This window comes from Balaenoptera physalus (assembly GCF_965194825.1).
Source record: "Balaenoptera physalus genome assembly, chromosome: 16".
NCBI classification, from domain to species: Eukaryota; Metazoa; Chordata; class Mammalia; order Artiodactyla; family Balaenopteridae; genus Balaenoptera; species Balaenoptera physalus.
Window position 1 is genome coordinate 53,663,926 of NC_138898.1, and position 12,484 is coordinate 53,676,409.

General features: G+C 50.5%; 1 protein-coding gene across 9 annotated transcripts in view; it reads left to right on the plus strand.

The window, feature by feature from the left end:
- FLYWCH1 (FLYWCH-type zinc finger 1) overlaps window positions 1-12,484 on the plus strand; it is a 45,126-nt gene that overhangs the window by 31,427 nt on the left and 1,215 nt on the right. For 6 of the 9 annotated variants that reach the window (XM_082430695.1, XM_082430694.1, XM_082430692.1 and 3 more), the window contains 4 exons: window positions 2-265; window positions 3,884-4,147; window positions 5,092-5,364; window positions 6,531-6,603. In XM_082430695.1, the coding sequence (XP_082286821.1) occupies window positions 2-265; window positions 3,884-4,147; window positions 5,092-5,364; window positions 6,531-6,603 (874 nt within the window). Of the gene's footprint in view, window position 1; window positions 266-3,883; window positions 4,148-5,091; window positions 5,365-6,530; window positions 6,604-11,931; window positions 12,157-12,294; window positions 12,424-12,484 lie in introns of all 9 variants that reach the window. The other 3 variants (XR_014254924.1, XR_014254925.1, XM_082430697.1) reach the window with 3 other exon arrangements.

Below are 12,484 nucleotides of genomic sequence, written 5' to 3' on the forward strand. Positions count from 1 at the left end.
GGAGGCCCTGAGTTCCTGAGGACCCCTTTGGGGGGCAGCTTCCTGGTGTACGAGTCCTTCCTCTATAGGCGGGAGAAGGCGGCCGGGGAGAAGGTGTACTGGACGTGCCGGGACCAGGCCCGCATGGGCTGCCGCAGCCGAGCCATCACCCAAGGCAAGCGGGTGACAGTGATGCGAGGCCACTGCCACCCGCCCGACCTGGGGGGCTTGGAGGCCCTGCGGCAGCGAGAGAAACGCCCTGGCATGGCCCAGCGAGGGAACTCTGGTAGGCCAGACCGGGGAGCGGCCTCGGGGGACAGTCAGAAGACGCAGACTGCCCGCCCCGTTCCCTCTTGACCTCCAGCAAGCATCCTCCCCGTCCTTACTGGGGACCCTCTGGAAGGTTACAGCTCCCTCCTGTCTCCTCTCCCTACCCCCACACCCCCTCCTGGTCCACCTCACCTTATCCCCAAGTCGATTGGGTGACTTGGGGCGTCACCCTTTCTCTTGGGCAGTGGGCCTCACTCTCCTGCTCAGACCAGCCCAGAATCTCTGCAGCACTTGATCAACCCAGGCTCCCTTTCCTCCTTCTCATCCTTTCTTTTTTCTTAGGAATGTATAGGATTTATAGAGAAAGCTAATTGCACAAGCTGGTTTCTCATTTTTCCAGTGTGGGTGGCTGACACCGTGCCCAGTAACAAGCACATCCTACAGATGTGGCTTAAGGGCTGAAGGTGCCCGTTGCTGTCATTGGCTTCTGTTCTCCTCCAGCTGTTCTGCCTGAGCATCTACCATCGTTCCTCTGGGCTCTATGATGAGGGTCACAGCCCCCCTCCTCCCACCTTTGTCGGCCCCACAGTGCTTATGTTTGACTCTCGTGGCCACAATAATGTGCATATTCCGACTCATCTTGCTAAGAGCAGCCTCGGCCCAGCCTTCTCTGCTGTCCCTGCTCTCCCTCGGGGGTTCCCAGTCCCATACTTTTCTGAGTCATCTGAGTCGCCTTTAGAGCCTTTTTGGCCCTAAAATTCTCTCAAACTCGAGATCTCTGATTTTTTTTTTTCTGACTCTCTTTTTATCCCATTTCTTTATAACTTTTATGTACCTAGGGATGATCTGGCCTTGCCCTGTCCTTCCCCCAACTCCCACCCCGAATAACCACTCAGCCATTGTTCCTTTTTTTGTTTTCTTTCTTCCCTCCTTCCTTCCTTGCTTCCTTTTTTAATTTTTTGGCTGTGCAGAACGGCATGCAGGACCTTAGTTCCCCAACCAGGGATTGAACCTGCGCCCCCTGCAGTGGAAGCGTGGAGTCTTAACCACTGGACCACCAGGGAAGTCCCCTTTCCGTTGTTCCTTAGGGCATCTGCTGCCCTCTTCCCTAAAGCGTGCTTCCTTCCACTGCTGTCAACTGGTTTTTTATCTCCTGTTGACTTCCGACCAGAGACAGCAAGGACTCAGCAGTTACCCACTGCCCCCTCCTCTTGAGGCAGCTGTTGCACTTTTTTTTTTTTAAATAAATTTATTTATTTATTTTGGCTGCTTTGGGTCTTTGTTGCTGTGCGCAGGCTTTCTCTAGTTGCGGTGAGCGGGGGCTACTCTTCGTGGCGGTGCGCGGGCTTCTCATTGTGGTGGCTTCTCTTGTTGTGTAGCACAGGCTCTAGACACGCGGGCTTCCGTAGTTGTGGAACGTGGGCTCAGTAGTTGTGGCTCACAGCTCTAGAACACAGGCTCAGTAGTTGTGGCTCGCGGGCTTAGTTGCTCCGCAGCATGTGGGATCTTCCCGGACCAGGACTCGAACCTTGTCCCCTGCATTGGCAGGCGGATTCTTAACCACTGCGCCATCAGGGAAGCCACACTGTTGCACTTTTGTTCTATAAATCTGTCCACAGCTGAGTGGGAACACTGCAGTGGAGGTGTGGCTGTTTGTGGCTCCTTTTCCATGGTTGTCTGGTGTCTGTGCTCGAATGACTGCATCTTTCCGAGGTGCATGCAGGGGGTCTTTGCTTGAAGGTATAGGGTCGTGTCTCCATCCCTATGGTACATGGCTGTGCTGGGGGCACTTGGGGCCTTTTCAGGCCGGAAACGGTGTCCTTCACTCATGAAAATTTCCTCGTGTTCAATGACTTTCCAGTCCCCGTTTTTCTGATATTTCCTTGATTTTGCTTTCCAGTCCTTCTATTTAATTTTTAACTTTCACTCTTGTATTTGAACTCCTTTGCATTCCATCCTCCGAGGAGTGCCGCGGCCCTGCCGTCCAGCCTCTGGCAGTGGCCTTGTTTTCTCCAAGTACCTTTTCTCTATGAGTTTCTTTAGTCTCTGCCGTTCAGGGTGAAGCTTCTCTGTTTTTTGGGGGTTTTTTGGTCAACTGGTGAAATTTTCCAGCCAGGTACATGCCCATTCAATTTTCTGTTGATCACACAGTTGTATAAAGCAGCAAAACTAAAGGGGGAATGATTGTTGTATACACTTTAAATTGCTTTGCATGGTCTCATTTGTGATACTTGGTGTAAGAGTCTTGACTTTTTCATCATGTAAGGTGGCGTGAGAATCTTTGACCCACGTGGCCACTGGTCCTTAGCCAGGTTTAAGGAGAGACCCACACGCTCTGTATGTGGGTGCTGACCAGGCGACCCTCGAGACCCCAGGCCTCAGCGCCCCAGGACCAACCTCCTGCAGCGGTTTCAGCCTGGCTGCCGGCTCCAGGGACTTGGGCAGGGAAACAGGGAGTTTCATGTCAGTGCAGACCTCCTCCTCCTCCCCCACACCCCAGACTCTTCCTCCCCCGGGGCGGGCACCGTCTCATTGCTCTTCACGCAGACAGTCCTCGACAGTCCCCCGGTTTGGGGCCTGCCCTGGACCCCTCCTTCGGAGGGACCTCGGGCCTCCCTAGGCTTGGCCACTGGACTCTGCTTGTTCTGAGAGTCTCCCCCCGAGGGTGGGCGAGCTCTTGCTTTGCCAGGTCTGTGACCAGGTGACCCCCTCTGCCCAGAGTCTAACCTGGGTCAGCATCTCTGCCGTCTCCTCTCCTCTCTGAATTTCTGGCCTCATGCCCTGTGCCTTTTTCATCCCTCAGTGGACATTTTCATCGGGTGTGGGGGGAGCAGAAACATGCCCCACATCATATACCTCCCCTCCGGCCACTCACCCCCCACCCTGGACCCCCCTTCAGGGCATTCTCACCAACCCCCCACTACGGCTGCCGTCCCCGCTGCTGTGCTGACGGACCCCCGAGTCCCCCTCCACCCCTCCTGTGTGGTCCTGGTGCCTGGACGGCGGGAAGGGAGTCCTCGGAGCAGAAGAGTGTGGCCACCTTCCAGGTCCCCCCTCTCAACATGTCAGGACAGTGGCCCGGGCCACTCCCTGCCTCTCCTCCTGCCCTCAGGTCAAAGCCCACCCAGCCTGGCTCCCTGGGGGAGTGGACCCTTCTACAGCCCCACCGCCCACCACGCACAAGGGGCTGCACACAACTCCCATTTCGCTCCTGGTTGCCTATCCCCCATAGGGCCTGTCCACTAATTCCTCCAACTTAGCAGGGGCGAGAGGCCCTTGTGCCATCCCATTGCCGACACCTCGGATAAGACGCTGCCTTCCTGCAGGCGCCGCGAGGTAGGGGAGACGGGCTCTGCCTTCAGCAACCTCCACCTCACCAGTCTCCCACCTCCCTTCTCTCCCAGGCTTGGGAAAGGAGTCCTGGGAGCTCAGGCTAGGCTGAGTCTGGGGGATGGGGGGCCTGTGTCCTGGGCTTGAGGAGGTAGATGCAGCGCGGGGTGGGGTCCGTGGGTCTCATGCCAGGAGCCATGCTGCTCTAGGCTCTGAGAACGGGGCCCCGGCTCCCCTCGTTCCTCGGCTCCAGGCCTGGCTCCAGGCTCTCCCTCCCCCGACCCCCTCTCCCATTTCTCCCCAGGAGGCCCTGAGTTCCTGAGGACCCCTCTGGGGGGCAGCTTCCTGGTGTACGAGTCCTTCCTCTACAGGCGGGAGAAGGCGGCCGGGGAGAAGGTGTACTGGACGTGCCGGGACCAGGCCCGCATGGGCTGCCGCAGCCGAGCCATCACCCAGGGCCAGCGGGTCATGGTGATGCGCAGACACTGCCACCCGCCCGACCTGGGGGGCCTGGAGGCCCTGCGGCAGCGGGAGCAGCTCCCCAGCCCGGCCCAGAGGGAAGGCTCAGGTGTGGGTGAGAGGCGGGCGGGCAGGGGCCGGGCCCTGGTCTTCCTGCTGGCCCAGCAGCCCCTGGGGACAGCTCAGAACACAGGCTGGAGGCTGCCTGCTGGGACATTCCTCCTGTGGCCCATGTCCAGTGGTGTCTGTCCTCCCGGGCTGTGGGCTCCCTTAGGGCAGGGGCCACATCTGGACTCCGCACTAATGGCACTGGTCCTCATCTGGGATGGGCTGTCATTCGAGAAACCCACTCAGACCGCTGGAGAAAACGGGGCCAGGGGCTGCAGTGGCATTACTGGCAGCTGCAGGAAGTGCTCGGCACCCATTTGTGGGGCAGTGCTCCTGGACCTGGGGGACCCTCTGTCTCCCCTCTCCCTCCCCACCCCTGCCAGTGCCTTCGGGCCACCCCAACCCCAACATGTCAGGAGCTTTCAGTTCAGATTCTTAAAAGTCTCAAATGGGAGAATTTGATTGGTTGCCAGCTGGCCGAGGGGAGGGTGGGCAGGGAGCCGGGAGGCCCCTAGTGCACTGTCCAGACCAACCATGGCCCTTCCAGAGTATTCCAGTTCAGCCCAGCCCCTGCCCTGGGGTGCTTGCTTGCCAGCCAGCATGGAGGCCGAGCAGGGTCAGGAGAGGCCTGCAGGAAAGCTCAGTGTTTGGGCGGCTGCAGGGCCAGCCTCCCTGATAACACTACAGCCATCAGACAGCCAGTCTGCACTCCAGGGCATCAGGGCCGTGGTGGCCTGAGCTTCAGTCCCCAGGGCCCTGCAGCACAGGCTGGGGTGGGGGGCAGGGACCAAAGTGGGACCTGTGGGGGTTGGGGGGTCTGCAGTTTCCTGGCTGGAGCTGGCTGGTGGGACAAAGGAAGCAGTCTCCGTCCCTGGCACCCAGGCTCTGTCCCCTGCTTCCAAGGCCCGGTCCAGGCACCCCACTCACATGTCATGTTCCTTCCAGAAACCCTCCAGCCCCTGGAGTTCCTGAGGACCTCTCTCGGGGGCAGGTTCCTGGTGTACGAGTCCTTCCTCTACAGGAAGGAGAAGGCGGCCGGGGAGAAGGTGTACTGGATGTGCCGGGACCAGGCCCGCATGGGCTGCCGCAGCCGGGCCATCACCCAGGGCCAGCGGGTGACCGTCATGCGCAGCCATTGCCACCTGCCTGACCTGGCGGGCCTGGAGGCCCTGAGGCAGCGGGAGCGGCTCCCCAGCACAGCCCAGCAGGAGGACCCAGGTACAGACAGGAGTGGGGACGAGAGAGCTGTGGGTATCTTGGTCTCTGCCAGCCCGAGGTTCAGACACCTCAGGGAACAGGCACTGTCTGGGGACCTTTGTTCCCTGGCCTTCCTGCCTTTCCAGTCTTCTACCCCTCCTCTCTACTGGCTTCTTCTCCTGAACCTAGAAACACACCTAAATCGGTCCCATCCTTAAAACCAACTCCCCTTCTAACTGCCATTTTTCTCCTCTCTTTTATACTAAGAGGTCTTAACTTTTTATGGATGGTAGTATCTTTTGAAAATCTGATGAAAAAATATAGACCGCCCTAGAAGAATATACTAATGTGTGTGCACACACAAGCATGAGTGCTCCCGTGCACGCACACACACACGTAGTTTTGCAAATAATTAACTGTATCAAACTGAAAATGGGTTCCCTTCAGATAAACAGAATGTAAAACCAGTCTTTTTTTTTAATTTTTGAATTTTATTATATTTATTTTTTATACAGCAGGTTCTTATTAGTTATCTATTTTATACATGTTAGTGTGTATATGTCAATCCCAATCTCCCAATTCATCACACCACCACACACCGCCCCCCGCCACTTTCCCCCCCTTGGTGTCCATACGTTCTCTACCTCTGTGTCTCTATTTCTGCCCTGCAAACCAGTTCATCTGTACCATTTTTCTAGTAAAACCAGTCTTTAGAAAGCATTATGTGTCTCATATTAATTCATGGAAATATTAAAGGCCACATCTTATAAAATACGGGAATGAATCCAAGTTGTATCAAACAAACAAAAGAAACTTGATTTCTGTTTTAAAAAAAATTTTTTTTCCATGAGAAAGCCACTGTTCAGCTTAACCAAGGAGGAGGCGCTGTGGTTTGCCTTTGTCGGGGTGAAGGGCGTGCCATCTTTGAGATTGTTGCCTCCCAGTCTTTTTGGTGACAAGGTGAAGACTGACTCAGGATCTCCAGCAGCTTATTTTACCAGGCATAGGTAGTTTTGGGCATCAGAAAACCAGAATTCCCCCAGTGACTCCCCCAATCAGAGTCATTCCACCTGGTTTTCTTCATCCTCAAGGCCTTGAGGTCATCGTTCCGGGAGGTGTGCCTTTGCCTCTGGCAGCTTCAACAAGAAAAGAATTATTAATCCATGTTTTCAATGTTTTTCCCTCAGAAAAGACAAAACTTCTGCCTGAAGTTCAACTGTGCTTCGAGACTTGTGCTCCTGAAAGCCAACAGAGCTATGGGTAACTGTATTACCAGAATCACAAATTACACAAAACTTAGTGACTAAGAACAACAAATATTTACAGTCTGTCGCAGTGTCTGTGGGTCAAGATTTCAGGAGTGGTTGGGCGGGGTGGTTCTAGGGTTGAAGGAAAGATGTCAGTGGGGGTACACCCATCTGAAAACTTGAGTGGGGCTGGAGGAAGTGCTTCTAAATGGCCTGTTCACTCACATGGCTGTGGGCTGGAGACCTCAGTTCCTCACCATGTAGACATTTCCTTAGGGCTGCTTGAGTGCCCTCAAACATGACAGCTATCTCCCCCCAAAACAAGTGATCCAAGGAATCCAAGGGAGAAGGCAGAGCATGAAGGAGACCACCACCTAAAGCAGAATTCACGTCCTTCTCAAGCACATGTGGGACAGTCCCCAGGATGGATCATATCTAGGCCATAAAACCAGACCTCACAAATTTATTTATTTATTTTAAATTATTTATTTATTTATTTGGTTGCACTGGGTCTTTAGTTGCGGCATGGGGGATCTTTGTTGCAGCATGCAGGATCTAGTTCCCTGACCGTGTACCAAACCCAGGCCCCCTGCATTGGGAGCGCAGAGTCTTAACAGCTGGACCACCAGGGAGGTCCCCAGACCCCACAAATTTAAAAGGATTGAAATCATACAAAGTATGTTGTCTGACCACAGTGGAAAGAAATTAGAAGTCAATAACAAAAAAATTGGGGAAACTCACAAATACATGAAAGTTAAACAGCATACTTATAAGTATTACCAGTGACTCAAAGAAATTACAAGGGAAATTAGAAAATACTTTGAGGGGCTTCCCTGGTGGTCCAGTGGTTAAGACTCTGTGCTTCCATTGCCGGGGGCACAGGTTCAATCTCTGGTCAGGGAACTAAGATCCCACATGGTGCGTAGCGCAGCCAAAAAAAAATTTTTTTTTAATAAAAATTAAAAATAAAGATCTCGGGCTTCCCTGGTGGCACAGTGGTTATGAATCTGCCTGCCAATGCAGGGGACACGGGTTCGAGCCCTGGTCCAGGAAGATCCCACAAGCTGCAGAGCAACTAAGCCTGTGCGCCACAACTACTGAGCCTGCGCTGTAGAGCCCGCGAGCCACAACTACTGAAGACCGCGCACCTGGAGCCCGTGCTCTGCAACAAGAGAAGCCACTGCAATGAGAAGCCCGCACACCACAAGGAAGAGTAGCCCCCGCTCGCCGCAACTAGAGAAAGCCTGCACGCAGCAACGAAGACCCAACGCAGCCAAAAATAAATAAATAAAATAAATAAATTTAAAAAAATAAAGATCTCAAGTCAATAACTCAAACTTACATGTTAGAAAAAGAATGCTAGAAAAAGAAGAACAATGTAAACCTAAAGCAAGCAGAAGGAAGGAAATAATAGCTATTAGAATAGAAATTAATGGAATAGAGAATAGAAAAGTAGGGACTTCCCTGGTGGTCCCGTGGTAAAGAATCCGCCTTCTAATGCAGGGGACACGGGTTCGATACCTGGTCGGGGAACTAAGATCCCACATGCCATGGGGCAACTAAACCCGCGTGCCACAACTACTGAACCCATGCGCCTCAACTAGTCAGCCCACATGCCGCAAACTACAGAGCCCATGCACTCTGGAGCCCGCGCACCACAACTAGAGAGATGCCCGTGCGCGGCAACGGAGAGCCCATGCGCAGCAACAAAAGAGCCCACGTGCTACAACAAAGATCCTGTGTGCCGCAACTAAGACCCAACGCAGGCAAGAATACAATAAATAAATAAAATATTTTTTTTAATGTTAAAAAAAAAAGAAAATAGAGAAAACTAACAAAATCAAAAGTTGTTTCTTTGAAAGGATCAACAAAATTGACAAACCTTTAGCTAGACCAGAAAAACCAATTATAAGGAAATACTGTGAACAATGGCATGCCAACAAATTAGATAACTTAGGTGAAATGAAAAAATTCCTAGAAAGCTACCAAACCTGATTCACGAAGAAATAGAAAATCTGAATAGACTTAAACCAAGTACAGAGATTGAATTAGTCATTTTAAAACTCCCCACAAGTTAAGACTCTGTGCTTCCGCTGCAGGGTGCACAAGTTCGATCCCTGGTCAGGGAACTAAGATTCCCACTTAGGCCTAGATGACTTAATTGATGAGTTCTACCATATATATATGTTATATATATATATAAAATATATATTTATAGATATAATATATATAAATATATATTTACATACTTATATACATAATATATATATATTCTTTTTTTTTTTTGGCCACGCGGCATGTGGGATCTAGTTCCCTGACCAGGGATCGAACCCGGGCCCCCTGCATTGGAGGCATGGAGTCTTAACCACTGGACCAACAGGGAAGTCCCAAGTTCTACCATATATTTAAAGAAGATCCTTCAGATACTCTTCCCAAAAATAGAAAAGAGGGAACACTTCCCAACTCATCCTGTGAGGCCGGCAATACCCTGTTATCAAAACCAAGCAAAGGGGCTTCCCTGGTGGCGCAGTGGTTGAGAATCTGCCTGCCAATGCAGGGGACACAGGTTCGAACCCTGGTCTGGGAAGATCCCACATGCCGCGGAGCAACTAAGCCCGTGAGCCACAACTACTGAGCCTGCGCGTCTGTAGCTTGTGCTCCGCAATAAGAGAGGCCACGACAGTGAGAGACCCGCGCACCGCGATGAAGAGTGGCCCCCGCTCGCTGCAACTAGAGAAAGCCCTCGCACAGAAACGAAGACCCAACACAGCTAAAAAAAAATAATAAATAAATAATAAATAAATAAATTAAAAAAAAAAAAACCAAGCAAAGACATCACAAGAAAAGAAAACTAGGGACTTCCCTGGTAGTCCAGTGGGTAAGACCCCATGCTCCTAGTGCAGGGGCCCTGGGTTCGATCCCTGGTTGGGGAACTAGATCCTGCATGCATGCCACAGTGAAGAGCCCACGTGCCGCAACTGAGACCTGGCACAGCCAAAATATATAAATTAATTAGTTAGTTAATTAATTTAAAAAAGAGAACTATAGAGCAATATCTGTTAGGAACATAGAAGCAAAAATTCTCAACAAAATGCCAGCAAACTGAATCCAGCAACATAAAAAAGGATCATACACCATGACCAAATGGGACTTATGCCAGGAATGCAAGATTGCTTTCCCAGCTGTAAATCAATATCATACAGCTTGTGTACAGAACAGATTTAACACAGCAGGCCTGCAACTTCCGTCCTTAGAACAACCTGCTTGCAAGGCTGACCCTTAGCTTCCAGGGTCAAGGTCAAGGATGCTTCCAGGACTTGACCCCGATACTGTCCCTAAGTGATAACAATTACTCACTCTTACCTGTTTGTACAAAAAAAAGCTATTTTTTTGCTGAACACTTGCTTTTCTTTGAGATTTTGGAATTTCAGTGACTGTAGTTCTTCACCCAGGTACCCTCTGCCTACAGGACTGACGCCCAATAAAAACCCTGGATCCCTAGTCTCAGGCAAGCTTCCCTGGTAGACAACACTTCCACATGTCATAACAACCAAAGAATAGATAAATTGGATTTCATCAAAGTTAAGAAACTTTAGTGCTTCAGGACTTCCCTGGTGGCACAGTGGTTAAGAATCCGCCTGCTAATGTAGGGGACATGGGTTCGAGCCCTGGTCTGGGAAGATCCCACATGCCATGGAACAACTAAGCCCGTACGCCACAACTACTGAGCCTGCTCTCCAGAGCCTGCGAGCTACAACTACTGAAGCCCGCGCGCCACAGCTACTGAAGCCCATGCTCCTAGAGCCCGTGCTCCACAACAAGAGAAACCACTGCATGGACAAGCCTGTGCACCACAATGAAGAGAAGCCCCCACTTGCCGCAACTAGAGAAAGCCCGCGCGCAACAATGAGGACCCAACGCAGCCAAAAATTAAAAAATTAAAAAAAAAACAAACTTTAGTGCTTCAAATGATACCATCAAGAAAGTGAAAAGACAATCCACATAATGAGAGAAAATATTTGCAAATCATATCTGATAGAGGACTTGTATCCAGAATATATAAAGAAGTCTTAGGGAATTCCCTGGGGGTCCAGCAGTTAGGACTCAGAGCTTTCACTGCCAGGGCCCAGTTCAATGCCAGGTCGGGGAACTAAGATCTCGCAAACCGCAACAATAAAAAGACAAATAACCCAATTAACACGTGGGCAAAGGATGTGAATAGACAGTTTTTATTTCAAAGATTTTATTTCTTTTATGAAGTTCAAGATATACTAATGGCCAATAAGCACAATTAAAGACGTTCAACGTCATTAGCCTTAGGAAATGCAAATCAAAACTACAATGAGGGGCTTCCCTGGTGGTGCAGTGGTTAAGAATCCTCCTGCCAATGCAGGGGACATGGATTCGAGCCCTGGTCTGGGAGGATCCCACATGCCTCGGAGCAACTAAGCCCGTGCGCCACAACTACTGAAGCCCACGCTCCTAAAGCCCATGCTCCGCAACAAGAGAAGCCACCACAATGAGAAGCCCACACACCGCAACGAAGAGTAGCCCCTGCTCACCGCAACTAGAGAAAGCCTGTGCACAGCAATGAAGACCCAATGCAGCCAAAAAAAAAAAAAAAAACCCAAAAACTACAATGAGCTAGCACTTCACACCCACTAGGATGGCTAAATCAAAAAGACAGACAATAACAAGTGTGTACAAGGATGTGGAGAAATTGGAACCTTCATACTTTCTTGGTGGGAATGTAAAATGGCACACCTACTTTGGAAAACAGTCTGGCAGTTCCTCAGAATGTTAAACATAGGGATTTCCATGGCAGTCCTGTGGTTGGGACTCCGCACTTCCAGTGCGGGAGGTGAGGGTTCAATCCCTGGTCGGGGAAACTGCATGCTGCGTGATGCAGCCAAAAAAAAAAAAAAGTTAAACATAGAGTGTTTGTTCACCCAGTAATTCCACTTCTAGTTGTACACCCAAGAGAATTGAAAACATGTGTCCATAAAAACTGTATACCAATGTTCATATCAACATTAAACATAATAGCCAAAAAGTGAAAACCCAAAATATCCATCAATGGTTGAATGAATAAATAAAACTTGGTTCATTCATACAATGAAATATTATTTGGCCATAAAAAGGAATGAAGAACTGACATACACTACAACACGGATGAACCTCAAAAACGTGATGATAAGTGAAAGAAGCCAGACACAAAAGACCACAACTTGCATGATTCCATTTCTATGAAATGTCCAGAGTAGGCAAATCTATGGAGATAAAAAGTAGATTAGGGACTTCCCTGGCGGTCCAGTGGTTAAGAATCCACCTTCCAATGCAGGGGACGCAGGATTGATCCCTTGTCAGGGAACTAAGATCCCGCATGCGGAGGCGCAACTAAGCCCGCACTCTGCAACTGCAGAGCCCACGCACTCTGGAGTCTGCGTGTCACAACTAGAGAGAAGCCCACACGCTGCAACGAGGAGCCCACACTCCACAACGAAAGAGCCCACACTCCACAATGAAAGCTCCCACGTGCCTCAACTAAGACCTGACACAGCCAAAAGTAAATAAATAAATAAATATTAAAAAAACAAATTAAATTAGTGGTTGCCTAGGGTGAGGAATGTTGGGGGAGGTGTAGCTAAAGGGTATGAAGTTATTTATTTATGGTTTTTTTTTGGCCACACCGCATGGCCTGTAGGATCTTAGTTCCTCGACCAGGGATTGAACCCGCGCCCTTGGCAGTGAAAGCTCGGAGTCCTAACCACTGGACCACCAGGGAATTCCCAATCTCACGTTTTAAAGGAACTGCTGTGATGCATGTATATGAGTGTGTATAAAAATGATCTGGTTGATGGTGATCTCTAGGGGAAAGGGATTACAGGAATCCT